General features: G+C 39.4%; 2 protein-coding genes across 2 annotated transcripts in view; both read right to left on the bottom strand.

Annotated features, from left to right (window-relative positions):
• LOC134869367 (leucine-rich repeat-containing protein 15) overlaps nucleotides 1-4,961 on the bottom strand; it is a 32,691-nt gene extending 27,730 nt beyond the window's left edge. The window contains exons 1-2 of the mRNA XM_063890931.1: nucleotides 3,937-4,961; nucleotides 2,485-3,766 (exon numbers count right to left, since the gene is read on the bottom strand). Coding sequence (XP_063747001.1) covers nucleotides 2,485-3,757 — 1,273 coding nt within the window. The 5' untranslated portion in view covers nucleotides 3,758-3,766; nucleotides 3,937-4,961. The remainder of the gene's footprint in view (nucleotides 1-2,484; nucleotides 3,767-3,936) is intronic.
• A 243-nt stretch (nucleotides 4,962-5,204) lies between these two features.
• On the bottom strand, nucleotides 5,205-15,321 carry LOC134869755 (uncharacterized). Its single transcript, XM_063891638.1, has 3 exons — nucleotides 15,279-15,321; nucleotides 13,158-15,042; nucleotides 5,205-7,550 (listed from the first exon to the last, which is right to left on the bottom strand). The coding sequence occupies exons 1-3, from the start codon at nucleotides 15,295-15,297 to the stop codon at nucleotides 5,828-5,830; spliced, it is 3,627 nt and encodes a 1,208-aa protein (XP_063747708.1). The 5' UTR covers nucleotides 15,298-15,321; the 3' UTR covers nucleotides 5,205-5,827.
• Nucleotides 15,322-20,372: the final 5,051 nt, after the last annotated feature.

A 20,372-nucleotide genomic window follows, 5' to 3' on the forward strand; every position in this document is an offset into this window, starting at 1 on the left:
GGGGAGTGACGTCTATGCGACAATTAAGTCACGTTCAGCTGCTGAATTTAAATAATAAAGTAACTTGTAATCTAACTTAGTTACTTTTAAAATCGAGTAATCAGTAAAGTACAGTGGCGGCTGGCCAATAGAGGACGCTATGGTGCCGCCCCACCACTCACCTCTCACCACATTTCCTTGAATAAGACATAGAAAAAATTAAATAAAAATGAAATAATAAAATAAAAATATTTCGAAATATATGTATATATTTTTTTAGATGTGCAAGATAAATATTTCATAGTTAATGATGAGTAAAGTTGTTTCGTTCGTTGACATTATCTTATTGGTGATGTATTTCCGCCCTCGGGCGCAGGAATCTTTGCCCATAGACTCTCGTTAAAAGTTGTACATGCGCAGTAGCTCCTCTTCAATACAAGAGATAGGACGATGTTGGGGCGCACCTCTCCTGCGCCCCGAGTTGAATGCAGCTGGATTTGGCGGCGGGGCTGACGTCACAGCCTTCTGTCATAAAGTATGTGTGTTGTCCATGTTATATATGATATATATTATTTAAATATATAGATATAGAGATATATCTAGAGATAGATAGAGAGATAGATAGATAGATATTTATTACATATGTATATTGGCCATCTGTATAGTAATATAGCACATCTGTATATTTGTTCATACTACATCTGTTTATAATATGCCAATTATTCCCACCTCTTTATACTGTCCTTATCTTTACATAATCACTCTTAACTGCATATACTGTACATACTCTATATATCGCACTTGTTTCTCTTTGCACTTCTATCTATCTATCTATAATGTTGTTTTTGTTGTTTTCATTTATGTAAATACACTCGTTTGATACCTTAGTACAGGTATGCATGCTTTTTTTATATATATACATTTTGGAGTTATAGCCCCCCCTGGAGAAAACTCCACCAGCCGCCACTGGTAAAGTATCTAAGTTACTTTTTAAAGGAGTAGGCCTAGTCAGTATCAGATTACTTTTTCAAGGTAACTGTGGCAACACTGGTGATCAGAACTTTTAGTTATATTATACATACATACATACATACATACATACATACATACATACATACATACATACATACATACATACATACATACATACATACATACATACATACATACATACATACATATATATGCATACATACATTGGTTGCAAATGTCCTCATTTACGATCATTGATACCAAACAAGCGAGGTTTCTCTTAAGGGGATTTTGTTGTTTACATTAATCTAGTCTCTGCCTTATGTAGAGGCCTGAGGATAACTTCCCTCCTGTATGAGAAGTGGGTTAGTTCAACCCTCTGGTTCATACTCGCCCTGCATTGCAGCAGTCGGTAGATGGACAGGGTAAACCAAGCCAGCGCCAGTGTGCAAGTGATCTCCACCACCAACAGTGTGGTGTAGATCATCATCTGAGATTTGCACCGCTGAACTTTGGTGGTTGGTTGGGTAGTGGTAAGGGCAGTTGTGGAAAAAGTTGTTGTGGTGGGAGGAAAAGTGGTGGTGGGTGTGGTTGTTGTCATGGTCGTGGGAACAGTTGTCATAATAGTTGTTGTTGTGGTCGTAGGTAGGCTTGTCATGATAGTGGTTGTTGGTGTGGTTGTTGTGGTCGTAGGTAGGGTTGTCATAATAGTGGTTGTTGGTGTGATCGCAGGTAGGATTGTCATAATAGTGGCTGTTGGTGTGGTTGTTGTTGTTGTGGTCGTAGGTAGGATTGTCATAATAGTGGTTGTTGGTGTGGTTGTTGTGGTCGTAGGTAGGGTTGTCATAATAGTGGTTGTTGGTGTGGTTGTTGTCATGGTCGTGGGAACAGTTGTCGTAATAGTTGTCATAATAGTTGTTGGTACAGTTGTCATGATAGTGGTTGTTGGTGTGGTTGTTGTTGTTGTGGTCGTAGGTAGGATTGTCATAATAGTGGTTGTTGGTGTGGTTGTCGTTGCGGTCGTAATTAGGGTTGTCATAATAGTGGTTGTTGATGTGGTTGTTGTCATGGTCGTGGGAACAGTTGTCATAATAGTTGTTGGTACAGTTGTCATAATAGTGGTTGTTAGTGTGGTTGTTGTTGTTGTTGTGGTTGTAAGAAGAGTTGTCATTATGGTAGTTCTGGTTGTTGTCGTGATTGTGGGTGTAGTTATTTGCAGAGTTGTAGTTGTTGGTATTGTTGTGGCTAGTGTTGTGGTTAAGACAGGGGTTGTTGTTATAAGTGTGGTTGGAAAGGTAGTTATTGGTGTTGTGGTAGTTGGTTCTGTGGTTGGGAGTGTAGTGGTCGGGGTGGTGGTTGGTAAAGTGGTGGTTGGTGTTGTTAGAAGTGGTGTTGTGGTAGCAACGATGGTCGTTGGTTCTGTAGTAGGAAATGTTGTGGTGGGGGCGCTAGTGGGGGGAAGGGTTAGGCAAATGAATTGATCCTCTGTTAATGATTTAATATTCTGCCCTTTTAGATGTTCTGGATACTCACAGACAGCAGGAGACAAAGTCTTGTCAACGTTTGCTTTTATCCAGAGGTGAAGAGGAATCAGATTACAATCACAACGCCACGGGTTGTCATTGAGGGAAAGTTTCTTCACTTTTTTTAAATGCTGAAAAATATCCTCTGGAAGTGTTTGGAGGTCATTGTGAGCTAGCTTGAGTGTGACAAGCGATTGTAGCTTTTCAAACAGATCTGCATCCAGCGACTTTATCTTGTTGTTTTGTAGATTCAGTTCTTTAAGCTTCTCAGGGCCATCAAAGTACTCGTACACATTGACAAACGAATTTCCAGACAGATCTAACTTCTTGAGGTTCTTCAGAAGGCTGAATACTCCTTTAGGAATAGTGCTAAGATTGTTTTGACTGAGGCTCAAATCTGTCAAGTCAGGCATTTCTCCAAAAAGCACAGGTGGTAGACTTGTCAATTTATTTTTCTCTAAGGTCAGCTTTTTAAGGTGTTGGAAGCCAACAAAGAATCCTTCAGGCAAACTGGTAAGAAGATTATTGTCCAGAAACAGTTTATTGAGTGCGTTCTTATGTGGAAATAGATTAGGTGACAATTCTGTTATTTTGTTTCCATTCAAGCCAATTTCCTTTAATTTTGGTAAATTATGGAAGATATCCTCAGGAACCAAGGTCAGCTGATTCTCGTAAAGTCGTAGTATCTGCAGTTTGCTCAAATTTGAAAACCAGTGTGTGGATACAGCAGAGAGATTGTTTTTAGCTAAATGAAGCATCAAGAGGTTCTCCAGACCATCAAATGTCCCATTTTCAATTGACCCGATCTCGTTCCCATGTAGCTGGAGCCCCGTTAGTTTTGGAAGGCCATCAAACAAGCCTTTTTCCAGACTAGGGAGCTTGTTAAACTTTAAGACAATATTCTCCAAGTTGTTGAGGTCTTTAAAGGCTCCCACTGGGATCCACGTTAATGGAGTGCTTGAGATCTCAAGATGCTTGAGATCTACCAAACCTTCAAAAGCTCCCGGTTCAATAGATGTCGTGATGGTAGTCAGTAAGAACACCTTTTGAAGCTGCGGGTTTTCAACAAAGGCTCTTTTGGGGATTGTTTCAATCTGGCTTGACACAAAGAAAATCTCAGTGATACCTGGTCCCAGGAAGCCTGGGATTGCTGTTATTTGTTTACTGAACATTTGCTGGTGGTCTTTGGGACAGTCTGTCTCCTTTTCACATTTTTGGATTTGGTTCAATGAAGCCTCCAACAGTAAAGACAAAATAAGAAGGGTAATTTCTCCTCTTGACATGCTTATTCACTATAAAAAGAAAAACAGGAAAATCTTTAACTTTTTATGAAATTGTGTGGATTCAACTTTTACTTTTTATACCTCAATGTATTATTTATATTTCCTGTTAAAGTTATTGATGAAGTGTATCATTAACATTTTCAATCTAGAATCTTTTACAATCAAATGCCAAAACCTACCTTATTATTTCCTGATGCGGGTAGAAAATAAGTTGTTACAGCAGTGAGGAGACACAAACACGTTCAGTTTCATTAGTTATCAACTGTATCGATGTTAGCCAGCAGGGCTTGAGTGGGTTGCATCCCATGTGAGGCGTGGTGTCAAACACTTCTGCAACTTGAGATAAGAGCAAGGACTCCAGGTTTGATATAGTTCAGTCAGTTACAGTGCTGTTTTGCAGCATGGTTTCAATTATTTTCTCATTGTATTGATTGTAACATATTTCCCACTGATATTTTAACAGCAACCACAAATGATTTGGTTTCAATGTCCTGAATATTATAGATTTAAGAGCTTTCTGCCATCCCTGAATACAAATGAACTGAATGTTAATTTAAAATGTGATGGGTGGTAATGCTTTCTGCATGGGTGCAACTAAGTCTGCAATTGCTAGTGTTAGGTATGTTATTTGATAAGGATAGTAACTAATAAGTTATCATTCATGTGCACACTCTTAACATAGGCTATAATATATGTATACACATTTTGTAATTTTCTAAATTAGATCTGTTCCCACATCAGGAAAAGCAGAAAGCTCCACTTCACATGCGTTCATCTCCAGTTTTTTTTTTAAAGGATGTTTTGCTTTAACTTCCTTCCTTTAATTGTTAGTGTCAGGCAACAATCAGACATTACAGTATTTGTGTTTCATTTGTTTTGGCTTTGTTTTGGTGTTTCATTTGTTTCGACAAATCAAGGAATATTAGTTTTTTATCCAAATGATTCAAACATTATTCTGACTTCCTTCCTTCTGTGTCGGTCTTTTCTGTAGTTTAATTTAATGAAGAGATAAGTAGACATGAATTAAATGGGTGGCTATAGTTTTACCAGTAATAAATGTACATCATCACTACATTACAAAACATACAGATTGCTGTAAATGCAACAAAGGTTTATGGTGAAATATCAACATAGTTACAAACATACCAATGATTGTAAATCGTGTGTCTGGCTACTCTTAAGTAATACAATCAACATGCTGCAAAAAGTGGACCTTAGCTTTCTGCGTAAATAACCTAATGTATATTTCCTTTTGATGTGTTAATGTATATTTTCTTTATCATATAATGTATGAAAGAATAAGTCAGTGTTATAATACTTTTACATTTCTTTAAATAGAATGTTGAATCCTGAATAATGTGTAGATAAAAGATCACCTGCTCTCAGATTCAATGAGGTTTAAGCTTGAGTATAATACAACATAGTTAAGTAAATGATTAACCCAATATAACATTGCTCCCACTAAAAGTAGTGCATTTATTCAACGTAAAGTGACATTTTGTATTGTAAGTGTGAAACCATAGTATGAGTTATGTTACAGTCGAGTCAGAAGTATTTCTTATCGATTGCCGTTTTGCAAAAAGTAAACCTGTCTCCTAAATGTGTTGTTAGCACACAAAGTAGTTGCCAAACTGCAACTATATATTATGAAAAATTGAAAATATTTTTCACAAAGTACTGAAGGCAGCATTAAGTCTGCTAGAAGAAATACACTGTTTCAGTGCATCTCAGCTTACATTCCCCAAAATATCCAGGTTGCCCACAAGATGGCACTGTGGTCTTTTCACTGTTAGTCAATACTACATCAGTTGTCATTTTACAGCACACATGAGGAAAACTGGCTGTTAAATTGGTTAAAAATAAAATCATTTAAAGTGAAAGCTGATTAATTCAAAGTCTACTTGTTTGTTTTAGTTGGTACATCTGAATTGAGATGAAGTGGTTCATTCTGTGGCTTTTGAAGCTTAAACCAACTACGGGCTCCACATTTTCCAACTAAGCCAAAATAACCAATGAGCATTTTCCCTTGGCTTTAATAGTTCTTGGATTGCTAAAATTGGATGGTCTCATCTACAGCACAGTGTTCTTGTTTCTGCGACCAATATTTCCCCTGCCTCTCTTGTTCTTCCTCCAGCATACACAGCTGACGATGACAGTGATGATGATGACAGTGGCCACTACTGCGATGAGGATGAGGATGATTGAATTATCCTTAGAAACAGTATCCTTCTCCCCTTGTCCACCACTGGTGACTTCCTCACCGCCACTCTCTGAGGCAGCGGTGGTCTTGGCTACAGGTGAGGAAGTGCTTCGTCTTGCTGGTGGAGTCTGTGGTTTCTTCCTCTTCTCCGTTGAGGTCCACACAGGGGCCTCGGTAGAGCCGAAGGACAGGAAATTCTCATCCTCCAGCAGTGCAATTACCTCACCGTTAAGATCGAAAGGTGTTTCACACACCACAAGAGTTTGGTTGGCCTTGGATGGGTGCTGTTTCAGCCAGCTTCTAAGTGGCAGAATGTCCCTGTCACACCTCCATGGGTTTTGCTGCAAGAGAACCTCCTTTGCTGAACTGAGCGCATCTAGAATCTCTTGTGGCAGATTGGGAAGGGAGTTATTTTGCAGGTCTATCTGTCCCAGGTTGCTCACGCCCTGGAGAAAACCCAAAGGTAGGGAGCTGATGAAGTTGTGCTCCAAGGAAATGTTGACCAGACTCGGCAGATCTTGGAAAGTCCCAGCTTGCAGTGTTGTGATCAGATTAGTGTGAAGTGATACCTCTCCAAGCTGCTCCAACCCTCCGAAGGCCCTTGTGGATATAGAGCTGATCTGGTTGCGACTGAGGACCAGGAGACGCAACTGGGTCAGGTTTCTGAATGTGTCATCCTCCACACGACTCAGCTTGTTGTCATACAGCCACAACTCCTGGAGGGCCATGGGCCCAAACACTCCTGGCCCCAGACTCTCCAGCTGGTTTTCATACAGGGAGATCTTGGAAAGAATGGGCAGGTTTAAGAATATCCCTTGTGGAAGAGATCTGAGCCTGTTGTTGGAGAGGAATAGCTTCTGGAGTTTCAAAGTCTTGGAGAACAGATCCTGGTGGAGATGAGTGATTAGATTGTCTTGTAGGGATAGTTCCTCCAGTTCTCCAAGGTCATCCAAACTTCCAAGGGGTAATTCCTGTAGAGAGTTGCTGTTAAGCCGTAAGATTTTCAGCTCTGAAAGACCCTTGAATGTCTCTCTATGTAGATGAATGATATTGTTTCCAGAAAAAAGAAGGTTCTGCAGCACAGTAAGAGGGTGAAAGGTTTCTACAGGTACAGAAGTGAAAAGGTTTTTGCTGAGGTCAAGGTATTTTAGCTCTGCCAACGTGGAAAACCAGTTAGGGCGGAGTACCAGGAGCTTGTTGTTCTTCAGATTCAGAGAATTAAGATTCTGCAGATTTTGGAACAATTTTTCAGGGAGATCTTGTAATTCGGTTGTAGTAAACCCTAAGGCATCCATATTTGGAGCTGAATCAAAGGTGCCAGTGCGTACTTCCCTTAAAACAGTGTCTTTCATCACAAAGACCCTAAGTGTATGAGAAAAATCAGTCAGGTCCTCTGGTTTCAGGGAGTAGATACTGCAGTTGGAGAAGTAGATGGTTGTGGTTGCTGAGGACACAATCGTGGGGAAGCCTGAGAGCCCGTTGCAAAGGATTTTGGTTTCATGACATAAGCATCCATCTGGACACGCCCAAACAACAGTGTGGAAAGAACAGAGAAGAAGTAGCACTTCAAGCTTCAGGGGCAGGTCCATTTTTTAACCTAGAACAGAAAAAACAGCTCAAGGTTGGATATGAATCTTGTATCAGTTTTACTACAATGACAAAGTGTAGCACAAGTGTATGCCAGTTTTGAGTTATCATAACTTTCAATCATCAATATAATTGCATGGAATGAGTTAGGCAATCTTTTTAGTAACCTGCCTACATGTTGAAGTCATCAGCATTCTTGTTTATGCCAAAAAGGAGACATTTGCATTTGCAATGGATACAGTATTTTACTTTGTTGCCTGTGGCTTGGAGCATTGCCCACCAACATGGCCAACAGGGTTGGCTGGTAAATCAGCATGGCTAGCAGCCTTTGGCATTAAGACCAAATTTCTTTCAAACTGCATTTTTCTAGCTCAAATAAAAGGTTTGCTGTCACATTTTTAAAAGTATTAGATTCTATAAAGGCAGAATATACCCTTATTGAATGTGGCAATGATGTTTTTTTTCTGCCACAAGAAAAAAGGATCTCTGTGTCTACGGTGCATCACATGTTTGAGGTTGTGGTGGAGGCTGTGCTTGCTGTTTGTTATGGCACAGGATGCTCCAAAGGCAAAGCTCTGCCAACATAATGACCTGCTTCTCCATACAAATCCTTTTAAAGTTTTGCAACTTACGGTTGGCAAGCACGAGTTGTTTCTCAGTGGTTTAGATGTATTAGGGTGCAGAAAGTGTCTTTCCAAGGAAGTAACTTTCTAAAGAGACCCTCAAATGAGCTCAGCAAAAACTGATTTCTTTCTGTCTTTCCCTCCTTTCCCTTTGCTTTTCACATCAAAGATATGGTGATAAAATACATCCTGTTGCGTCACAACTGTTTCAAATTTCAATACATTCGTACTCGCATCTGTTTTAATTTAAGAGGTGGGTGATGGGTCCCCGCTGTGAGAGGGAAAAAATGTTCTCATTGTTGTGAAACAGCAGTACTTTGCTATTTTGAAACATGTTATTCTTTATTGCCAACCAACACCCCTACTTTACCATTATCCTTACTTTTACTGCTACTTTTAATAACCTTAAACCCAAACTGTAAGGTAAGCGTTCCTTCTCATTTGTTAAAAATCAGTTTTATTGGGCAACAGCCAATGTTTTCATCACTTTCATCATTTCCCTTTTTCTCGTGTGAAAGAGATGAGTCAAAGTTACCATTTAAGTCAAGGATGTGACTCTGAACACACATCTACCAGATGTCCATTGAGTAATGTGTTATCTTTATATAGTTCCCCTCCCCCAGTATGTGTTAAGGTGGGAATCATTAGGAACAATGAATTTAAGCAACTTAAGTAACTTTTCAGACACAGGAAACCTTCTAGCATGCCTACTTGTAGACACAACAACACACTCGGAAAGCTAAACCATATTTCCTCTTGGGTTTGTATTATAACATACCATTCCAACAAAACACTCTGTCTGCTCCCAACTTAGACAACCTGGAACGCTCTGCAGCACTGTGTAATGGCTAAAGCATTTCCAGTTCACCATTAATTGCTTTATTTTTTTTCCCCCTGAGCCATAGCCGAAGGATCAGCACTTTGTGTGTCATGAAAAGACTGAACTAGCACAGTGGGGTACAGTGCTGCCGGAGACTCACTCAAGCCACAGAACTTGATTAAAAGTTTATATAAAGGTTTTTTGATTACTACATTATTTAACATAGTGTTAAGTCTAAAGTTATCCACCAATAAAACACATTTTAACACAGAAAATCTCACTAAATTCAAGCAACCTTCAAAACATATTGGCAGTAATGTACTTTATACAACAATACAGACAGGTTGAATTGTATACAGAAGCTTGTATTGTTAAGATAGAAGTCCAATAGATTACACTAGAATAATGCTCTTATAACTTACTGATTGCTATCCTTCTCTTAGCAGGGTTCAGATCATTTTCATCATTAAATCTGCCTGCCTCATCCTGGACAAGTATGTTACAACTAAGTAGTACGGATCATCACTCTGTTAACCAGCAAATCACCCTGTTTTAGAGAACTTACCTCCGGTAGTGGCAGATGATTGAGTGAAAAGTGACAGTGAGTTGGTGTTGTTATCTTTTATGGACGTCCTCCCTTCACAAATCCTCTGATGAAAGTTTCCAGCACCGTCTGAACTCACACACCATCACATTTTCCTGCTCTTCGTCATCAGTCGATTCCCCTCACCAACCAGTTTTCTTTTTTTTCCTGAGCAGATCAAATCTGCAGGTTCTGTTACTGGAACTTTAGTTGCACTGCTCAGCGTCCAAGCTATAACCCCCTGCCCCCTCTGTTCCTCTCACACTCATGCTCACATTTTTTTTTTTTTTTTTCGCAAAATGTGGTGGTGGGGGATCAAGCACGCAAAGGTTAACCCCACCCTCTGGTGATTTGAATGTATTCTATACAGCTGTCTGTGTTCGTTTGAATACATATAGCAGATAAGTGATCTTTGCTTCATCTTAGGGGATTCATGTGTTTTCAATTCAATAACATTTATTCCCTCAAGAATAAGAAGTATATTTATTTGAAGGGTTAGGATTATAAGGAGAGTAAGAATTTAGTTTGGTTAACAGCGCTGGTTTTGTGGGTTTTTGTGTGACGTTGTTTGTGTGTACTTGCCTTTTAGATGGGCGTGAAAATATAATTGTCTCCCATATTTTTGTTGTGACGTCCCCGGTATCATGGTAAGCCGATCATTCCATTTTGGATGTTTATAGTTTTGAAATGATATGAGTGAAAGATGATTTAAAGAAAGGTAAAACTACTTTTTAGTCACATCATTTAAAAAAAACTGCTATTTAGTATCATTCAATTCTGGGTTTATGAGAATGACAGAATTTTAAAAAACTAAATTGTTTACCAAGCATTCTAGTGATCAAGCAAGATGACAGAAAACATTATCTGAATATTTTCTGTGGAGGACTTAAATGTTGTTGTTTTTCTCAACCTGTTCATCTACATTCATTAGGATTTAGCTTTGATGCTAAAATGTGGAGGTGTATGTTCCTCTATAAATCAGCAGGAGGGAGGCTAAGTGTTCTGCAGGGTTTAACATTCCTCAGTTGCAGTAAGTTACTACATCTGTTACTGTAAACTGACAAAATCCCCACTACAAAAGACAGATAGTGAGGGTGGAGTTTTAACCTATAGTGAATTGCTGCAGCACTCAATACTTGTACTATAAACATGGTGATTTTCTATTACTACTGTAAAGATACTGAAAGAGAAGAAAATAAAGTAATTTTCCTTAATCCAGAAAACCGTATCATATTTTTAATTGGTATTTAAAAACGTTTGGCAACAGAATACAGATGTGATGTTTCATCTAAGAAAAGCTAAACTGTTCAAAAAGAGCTTTACATTTAAGATATCTTTAAAACTAAAGGTTAAAGTTTGGAGCCACATTTTTTCAAAATGAAAGCATGTTTTGATAATGTAAATACATACTCCTTTCTCAGAGAGTTAGAGATAGAGATAGAAGGGGACAGTTTCAGTGCTGCTCCTTTTTTTCCCAGTGGGTGAGCAAACAATCTGTCAACTGTGAGGCAATGTAAAGCCTGACAGTCACGTCAGCTGCCTCTCACACTTGAGTTATATGAAAAAAACGTCCTGTCATTTGAGTCCGAAAAAATAGCTGCTATATGATCTGCTATATGGGGAGCAGGAGTTAGATCATAGCGTCTGTTAGCTAATAAAACTTCTCCATGAAACCAGGAAACGTCACGGAGCCTTACAGAAGTTCATGTTCAGTGTCTTCATCTGAGTCAGGTCAAAAGGTCAGCTGTCAGCAAACAGATAAGGAGAGATGCTATATGTCAGTATACTTTTTTTTTATTCTCCTGTTTGAGCTCTTATATCCAACATAATATCCCATTTAAGAAGCTTTAGATTGGCTACTAAATCATTTGCTTTGCTCCAGGAATGTTGTGACATGATAAAAAAGAGTTGAAGAATGAAGAGCGTACAGAAACATGAGCACAGCAACAGCTTTATATGTCCAACATGCACATTTCTTTAAAATTGATAAGAATATAGCTAAATATGGCATGACTAAACTAAGACCTTTGTGAGATAACTGCTCTACCAGATGACAACTAGCTGGAAAAGTAAATGTCAAAATGCTCTTTAACAGTAAATAAATCAACTTAAGATGATTAGCGCTCTGCTCTACAGCCAATATTTTTGCCAGGAACAGAGTTAGAAATTTGCCTTCGAAAATCCCACGGAATAACAGGTTAAAATAATTCATCACAGACAATGAAAGGTTGGATTAACAAAAAAACTCCCCTTGTTTTCCATTGTTTTGAATTATTCCCTTTGACCCCTGCAGTAAGATTTCCTCTACCCATGCTCACTCTCTCTCTCAGTGTGTGTGTGTGTGTGTATGCCCACTGTTGTGTAAGCTCAGCGTACTGGAAGGCCTAATCACCCGTTGCCATAGCAATGAACTTGGGTGCTGTTTTGCTATTCATCCTCTTTTGTTTGCCGTTTGTTTTAAAGTCCAATCACTCCTTGTGGAATTTGTGGCATCCGCTGTCATTTTGTGTGGGTTTTCAAAGCAGCTTTGAACCACAGTCAAACAGTCTCTTCATAAGCCTACAAAGTGAGATTTAAAATGATACAATCATATTTAAAAATATAATGTTATGAGTGATCTTGAACTGGTCTAAAAAAGGGAATCGACACTGTGTGGACATTTTTGAGCTTTTGTTTTGTCATGGATTGTGAGTGTGTGAAATTACAGGGGAAGTCGATAAACCGATAATGATTTAATAGCGCATATTTTCAGAGTGAGCCACAAATGGGCCAAGTTACATGAGTGAAGTTTTCTGATCCTTCTTTTATAACTTTAAATATTACAAATTTATAATGTAATAAACACGTTTTTTATTCTAAATGAAGACCGTGGAAAATATGACTATTTAATCAGATTGATAACTTAAAAGTTAAAGTAACAATGTTGTGATCTCTCTCCATGAAGTTTGATGCTTTCATCACTAGAGGGAATCAAAAGCACTTGTTGACAACTTTTGCCTGACTTTGCTACACTTTACTCGAGATAAACACATAAATAGAAAAAGGGAAACCAACACATAAAAACGTTAGTATTTATTACAGACGTTAGCATGGAGAATTAATATGAATGAATAGCAAAGAAAAAGGCTTGACTTTCATATAGTTCCACTGGTTTTCATTTCTAATTTGCTTCATATTTCCCTGACAAGTTTTGAAAAGCTCATAAAGAAATAACTAAAACAGCTCTACATAATTGTATAAAAGGATGAACAAACAAGTGGTAACATTTATTAATGAACATCCTTTACATTAGCTTACATACTGAATTAAATGCTGTACTGTTGTATGAATGAAATATGTATGAAAGTATAATCTAAGTGTAATTCTTTGATATGTAAGAATTCCTTCAACTTAAAATGTGTCAAATGATTTAAAACTCCCATACTGTAAGTCAGGCTGTCTTAATGTTACACATAAGTTTTACCACTTAATACAGTAACAACAAAACCTAACCCCAAGGGAGGGTGTGTTTTATAAACTGCATCCTCTTAAAAAGGACAATTTATCTCGTTCTCGTGTGTAACAGGCCTGATAACATGTGTTGTTACTCTGGAGGATGTGCCCACTCAGCCTTCAGCTCATCCATGCTCTTGTTAAGGCGATACATGCAAAACACAGCAGCAAAAATGAGGACCAAGCCTGCAGCCACAAGAAGGATATAGCAGAACATGAGTAGCCCGGTCAAGCCAGCATCTGAGGGCAGAAACCACACGTACACCCAGCCCTTGTAAAGGTTGTGGTGAACAAACTCTGGCCCCTGTTCAATCACCAGTGTGCCATAGAAATTAGGTAATATGTAATGAGACGAGGGATTCTCAGTGGTGGGAAGAAACTCCTCGTTTGGCTCGTTGGTGGTGGGAGTTTGGAGAGTTGTTGGTAAGACGGTGGTAGGGAAAGTAGCCGGCCTGGCAGTCGGAGTGGTTGATAGGATGGTGTCTTGTTGGGTGATGCCATGAGTGGTCATTAATGTTGTTGTGGGAAGTGTGGTGGTTGAGGTTGACTTGAGTTTCTTAGCATCGCAAAAGTTGAATTCCTCGTCCTGCAGAGAGCCAACGGTACGGAGCTGTTGGTATACAGGACTGTGACATATCACATCCTGTCTGTCGAGAACATCATGCTTATGTTGTCTTATCCATTTCGCAATACCTCTAATACTACAAGTACAGTCCCAGGGGTTGCCACCCAGAGCAAGACCCTTCAAAACTGAATTTGAGAAGAAAGTATCTCCTGAAAGAGTCTCGAGATGGTTACGCCTTAAATCAACTGTCAAAACCCCTCCAAGGCCCTGGAAGATGTTATCTGGTAGGCTCTTCAGCTTGTTGTCATTGAGGAGCAGTATACCAAGTGTGGTTAGTCCAGAGAACAGGTTGGGATGTAGATAAAGGAGGTCGTTGGATTTCAATGAGAGCTTGTCGAGCTTGGGAAGGCAGCAGAAGAGGTCTGAAGGCAACTCCCTTAGCTTGTCATTCAAGTGGAAGTTAAGCCTCAAAAGTCCTGACATGTTTGCAAACAAATTTCCGGGAACAGTGGTGAGATTAGTAGAAAACAGATAAAATTCTGTCATGTCAGGCATGTGACCCATTAGCTGGTCTGGCAGAGATAATAATGGGTTGTTGTAAATGGTGAGCTTGGTCAGCTTTGGCATGTTGTAGAAGGTCTTTTCTGGGATAGCCTGAAGTCGGTTGGAGGACAGGGTGAGGATCATCAGGTTCTTTAGTGACCAAAACACATGAGGGGGAAGGCTGGTAATCTGGTTATGGTGGATTTTTAGCTCCAAAAGGTTGCCAAGTTTATCAAAAATCCCAGCTTCTAGCACCTCTAACTGGTTGTTATAGATCATGAGGTTGCGAAGATTAGTCAATGAGTGGAAGATGGTCGGTGGGAGTTTATTTATGGAGTTCCTTCCAAGGTTCAGAAAGGTGAGATTGGTCAGTCCATCGAAAACATCTGAAACAGGACTGGTCAGTTTGTTCTGGCTCAGGTCCAGAACCAGCAAACTAACCAGTCCTTCAAACATATCTGGAGTTATGGTCTCCAACTGGTTCTCATCCAAATGCAGTTGCTCCAGTGTCACTAACGGACTGAAGACCTTAGCAGGGACGGTAGAGAGATCATTGGACGACAGCTTGATAGATCTGAGCTGCGGAGCAACTTGGAAGGCATTGGGATGGATAGCATGTAAATGGCTGTGCGTCAGACTGAAACGCAACAGCAGATTCCTCTCAGCCAAGCTCCGCTCATTGATGACGTTCATGTCAGTGTCATTAAGCTGCAGCAGGTACGTGTGGATGGGCAGATTCTGTGGTATATCTGTGATGGTGTTGCCAACACACTTGACAGCACCGTTAAAGCCACATAGGCAGCTGCCTGTGCACAGCATGTTGCAGGTGAGGTGTGGCAGTGTGAAGAGGATGAGTAGGGTCCAAAGGGTGCCTGCAACGTTGAAATAAAGACACATTTTGTGCATGAGATTAAATCTGAAATGAAGCCTCATTATCTCAGCAGTAATGATCTTTTACGGTTTTAACAAAAGACCAACATACAATTCGATCAAGTTTATCAAAAAATGTGATTCCTGACAAATAGTTATAACGATAATGCAATAAAACTTTTGCGATATGTATTCCTCTTAAAGAACAGTCAAAAGTCAGGCTTAATATTCCACCCACCTCTGAAGAGAGAATCCATCACTGCCAGTTTGACAGTATGGTCATGTTGCTGTGATGTGTGCTGCTCGTATCTGCAGGGCTTTTTATACAGCTGAGCACCCTGTCTGTCAAGTTACCCTGCCCATCAAAATACCCACCCAAAAGTATCTCAGTACAAATCCTTTATACTGCCCGAACATCACTTTAACCCTGTACCATAGACGTGGAAAATAATAACAATATTTGCTGTAGGCAATGACCCGTTTCATTAGGCTTCTGTCATTGTGCGCATGTTTTACTGGTCAACTTAGTTTTGGGAACTCTACATACATTTTGGACCCATTATAATCTTGTTGTGGGATTACAAATACACGGTTTTTATGTTGTTGGATTTTTTACAGCATGTGTAAAAGCAGGTTTCGTACTGCAGCTTGACGGGGGTGAGTTTTGGTTTGATTTTTAAGAGTTTTACTTTCCTTATGTGCTAAGTGCTTGTGGAAAATGTTATTTCTTGTCTTGGGCTGCCTGGAAATGTTAAACTTTTGGCTTTGGTTTTTTGTCACTGGTAACGCATGAGTGACATTAAGGAAGCTGGCTCATTTCCGGTAGACTTATCTCAACAGGCCTTATCCCACTGTTACGGCGCTTCCGTTAATGGAGGGAACTGAAACTGATAACACCCTTCTCTATATCGGGTCAGTGTAAGGGGGCAGCTGTACTGTATGAACACTGTAACTTATTTTAAGACTTGTATGGATAGCATTTTTTCAATTTGTCACCTCTCAGTGTGTGTGTTTAGAGAGAGAAAGAAGGTATTCTGCTGGTCTTTGTGAATCATTGGCCTCTCACTGAGAGTCACAAACTGACTACCAGGCAGTGATGATGTACTGCTAATTAAATAGATACCACAGGGTGACAAATGCATCACCTGTTAGTCTAGTTTTTTCAAATGTTATTGATGCATTTTGCATGTTGAGTTTGCTTACACACCTTGAATTTAGGGGCAAAATATTCATGTCAGCAATGTGCAAGAGATAACTAAATGGTTAACTTGGGACACGTTTTTATTACGAGAACATTTCAATTGATTGCTGATTGGTTTGTTTTTTCTTGTTGAGATGTATTTCTTTATCCTCCAAGAATCGATAGTAATTTGGACCTGGAGTGACTCTAACTGCCAAACTTGGATAGAAAAAATCAAGATAGTCTTGTTTTTAAAAGAAAACAATCTAAGTAAAATAGAGCCCAGTGATCATGTTTCTAAGTGCAATTTTTATTTATTTATTCAATTATACCTTACTTTAATTTTATCTTGTGACAGATCACACAGGTTAATACTGTGCCAAAACAAATATCCCAAGTAATATTAATAGAAAGTAGATTTTTTCCAAAGGACTGATAAATGCACAAACAGATTAAGATTCAGAATAACTTTATTTATGTCTGCCAATGTATTGGATGACCACAGAATGTATTGCACGATGGGATTTTGTTCTTAATTTCTCTCCCGTGAATAGACATTTACTTTTGAAGTGTTCAGGAATCAAACTGTTTTTGTGTTATATCCCTGTACCGTAGATATTGGAAAGATTGCTGCATTGGCTCACTGGCTCAGAGCAAAGTCAACACTTTCTTTGATGCTGCTGTAAATGCAGCCTAGCATTATATTCAGTGTGGTTTCCCAGAAATCTTCTCTCTTCATTGTTTTTGTGTGATACAGATATTTTCACAGCAGCTCTCCCATTGTCAAGACTAAGCCTGTGACTCAGCTTTGTAACACCCTCCCAACAAAAGACCCCGTCTAATTACTGTGCAGTAATCCGCTCTCCCAACAGATGTGCAACACATGCTACATTCCTTTACGTAGGCATTATATCCACTGTTTAAAATATTACATTTCTGAAGTCAATAATGATTAATAGTAGATTAAATGGTTAAGATGTTTTCTGTGTGGTTCAGTAATATTTTTCCTCTTTTGTTAGAAAAGTAATGCAAACAATGCTTGTACCTTCAAAGTCCCATTCTTCAAACCACTAATCCTCAATCATTTTCTCTTAAGATTTTCAAATAACAAAACCAAAAGTACAGATTCACATTATAATTGTTTTTATTTTGTAAAATAAACAGCATTGCATTTCTAAAAGCAGTGACAGATGTGATGTTTGTTGGCAGCAGTACAAAAAATGTTGTGCCGAATTCTGCCACTAGAGACCGACATAAACACGAGCAGTATGCGAATTAAATCCCTACGAAAATAATACTACAGTATGTCTTTGCAGTCAAGTAAATTTTTGTCATTTCTGACCCTCAAGTATTTCCAGTGAGTAGCTGATTATATACAGGTTAAATATGGACAGCCTCAGTCCTTGGATCTCTAATGAGAGCACCCCTGGTGCGGTGAACATGTTTATTGATGCCTTGATTATGGTACAACTCTATATTGCTAGAATAAATACTGTGTGATTATTTTACTGGTGATTTGAGTCTTAAGGCTATGTTGGGCTTTGCAGCAAGATTTCACAGTGATCCTCCTCCCCTTGCATCCGTGTCAGACGCAGTACTTCCAGAAGCAAGCTGCTGACGAAAACAGATAAAGTCATTTTACATGCTAGATATAAAAGCTACAATAGTTAGAGTTAACTTCCAATAGTAATGGGATGGATGGTACATTTTAATTCAGAAGTACTAAATGTAACTCACGTTCACCCCTTTTCTGAGATGATTTGCCTTCTGCCAAATCGGCTGTGATCTCCCTCTCCAGCTCCAGATCCTCCCTCAGCGCCCGCAGCTACGAGCAGAGATCAGAGTGATTAAACGCACCACGGCAGGTAGACGTCACCCCAATATCAATACAGCAATGACTTTTGCATGCAGGAAGTGTAACAGGATTTCATATGTAATGTCTTATCTTCTTGGAGTCAACTTTGTTGAGAATTTGTTCAGAACAAATAATCACACTGTGTAAATCCTGGAAGTTTTTTCCACATTTTTTCCAAAGTTACTTCAAGGAAGAATCTGTAAATGTTCTTACCGCCTCCAATTCAGCTAATTTGTTGGTCAGCTCAAGGCCTGCAGATAGGTAAAGCAGTCGTCATAATCAAAGGAAGGAAAACATTTGTGTTGGTTATTTTACCATCACCATTTTTTTTCTCACCTAGAGGGTCATCTTTCTCAACAGGAATTAAGCTCTTGTGTAGTAACAGTGCAAGGATCTTGCTCTGTGGATCTGTGTCTTCCTTTGGATTAAAAACATGGTTTCCTGCGCATACAAAGAAAAAACAACAACTTAAAGCAACCTTAACAGCACAAAACATTGACAGAAATCATCACATCCACCCCATATCATAGTCAGGCATCATCGTTTAACCTGTTGCACATAGGAAAAGCTTAACCATTATACCACCAATAGAGCTGATTGCATTCAGCATCCTCTAGTATTTCCAAAATATACAGTACAGACCTAAATCAATGCCATTATTGTACACTTACCTGGGTTATAAATTCTCCGTCCCTCCAAATGTAGCACTCCCTGCAGTAGCAACAAGCCCAGGACCCCTAAGCAGTAGTTGACAACTGTAACTCTGTCCATAGTACTGATTGTAAGGTCCCAAACTATTGCTGCACTATGAGTCCTGCTTCAAGCAATACAAGGAATCCACTGCCTTGAGTCCATCCTGTCAATATATTTATCCTCAGGGGCCAGGAGGAGTGGCCAGTCAGCCCCTTGCGTACTAAATCAATTCCTCGTCATCGTGGGTTTCGTCAATAGGCCACCTTTTCATATGGACCATTGAGGGTCTGAGAGAAATACGGTGATGTGACGTTGCAGGCGAGGCCCGTAACCCTACATCACTCTGACATGTGCAAATCAAACCGAGAGAGGAAGGTATCAATCAGCCTGTTGGTTATGAGAGGCCATAATTGGATGTTCTTGGCACTTGCAAGTCTTTTTCTTTTACTTTAATTGCTTCTTTAAATAGATACATGGGAGTGTGTTAGTCTGGGAAACGAAGGGGGCAAATAAATTGATTTAGCCTCTAAGTGCATCATAGCTGGAGATGAGCTCCTCAATCTTGGCTTCAGGACTGTTTCGGAGTTGAAGGAACATCCATCACCACGGCTGAGCGAACAACCCAACACCTCTTAAGTCACTCTAGTCTATTTTGAGCATAAATGAAATCACATCTCATATCTGCCAGAGCAGCAGTCATTGTGCTTGTGTGGTGTTAGGGAAATGAGCTGGTTGGCAACTAGTGTATTTGGCTAGTGGGGGTCTTATAAAAAGCTGAGCTGCACCCCTTAAGACTGGACTTGGGAGCCTAGTGATGTCTGCTATCTTGTAACTACAGTAAGAGCCATCACTTTAGTTATGATTGAAGAAACTAAAAATATAAAACAGCCTGAAAGAGTACTACATTTGTAGTTTGAGTCATATATAGTCAAATTAAATAGTTTAACCAGGAGCTTTATTATATTATGACATAAAAATGATAGCCCAGACCTACATCAAGATGTAGGTCTGGTTTGCCAGTCTATCATTTTGTGGCTCTTTCTCTGAATGATTCAACACTATACTGTAGTTCAAAGATTTGGCAAACAGTTGAACCAATTTGAGTTTCTATTTATGTGTGAATGATGTGTGGGCTGAAGCCACGTCAGCAATCCTGTCCCGCTCTAAACCAGTCCACTTCATCACTAATGAAAAAGGTCAGGGCCATGTTGACCTCATACGTCAATGAAAACAAACAGCAAGACATGGGCACTGTTACTGGGCGTCTATTAATGGCGTTATCGACAGGTCGTAAATGGACCACTAATACCAGTTGATTATAATTGATGCAAACTACAGATAGTTATTGGAAACAGACTGGTTCAGGTGTTACAGACAACTGCAAACTGAGAAGCTGAACACTAGAGGGAGTAATTACATTAACATGTCATAATGCCAGCTGCTGTCAGATCACATCACTGTGTGTGTGTGTGTGTGTGTGTGTGTGTGTGTGTGTGTGTGTGTGTGTGTGTGTGTGTGTGTGTGTGTGTGTGTATATGAGATAGAGAGAGAGAATGTTCCTGCTTTTCTTTCTATAGTTTTCATCAGTGGCGGCTGGTGGAGTT

The sequence above is a fragment of the Eleginops maclovinus genome, chromosome 9 (assembly GCF_036324505.1).
Source record: "Eleginops maclovinus isolate JMC-PN-2008 ecotype Puerto Natales chromosome 9, JC_Emac_rtc_rv5, whole genome shotgun sequence".
Classification (NCBI taxonomy): Eukaryota; Metazoa; Chordata; class Actinopteri; order Perciformes; family Eleginopidae; genus Eleginops; species Eleginops maclovinus.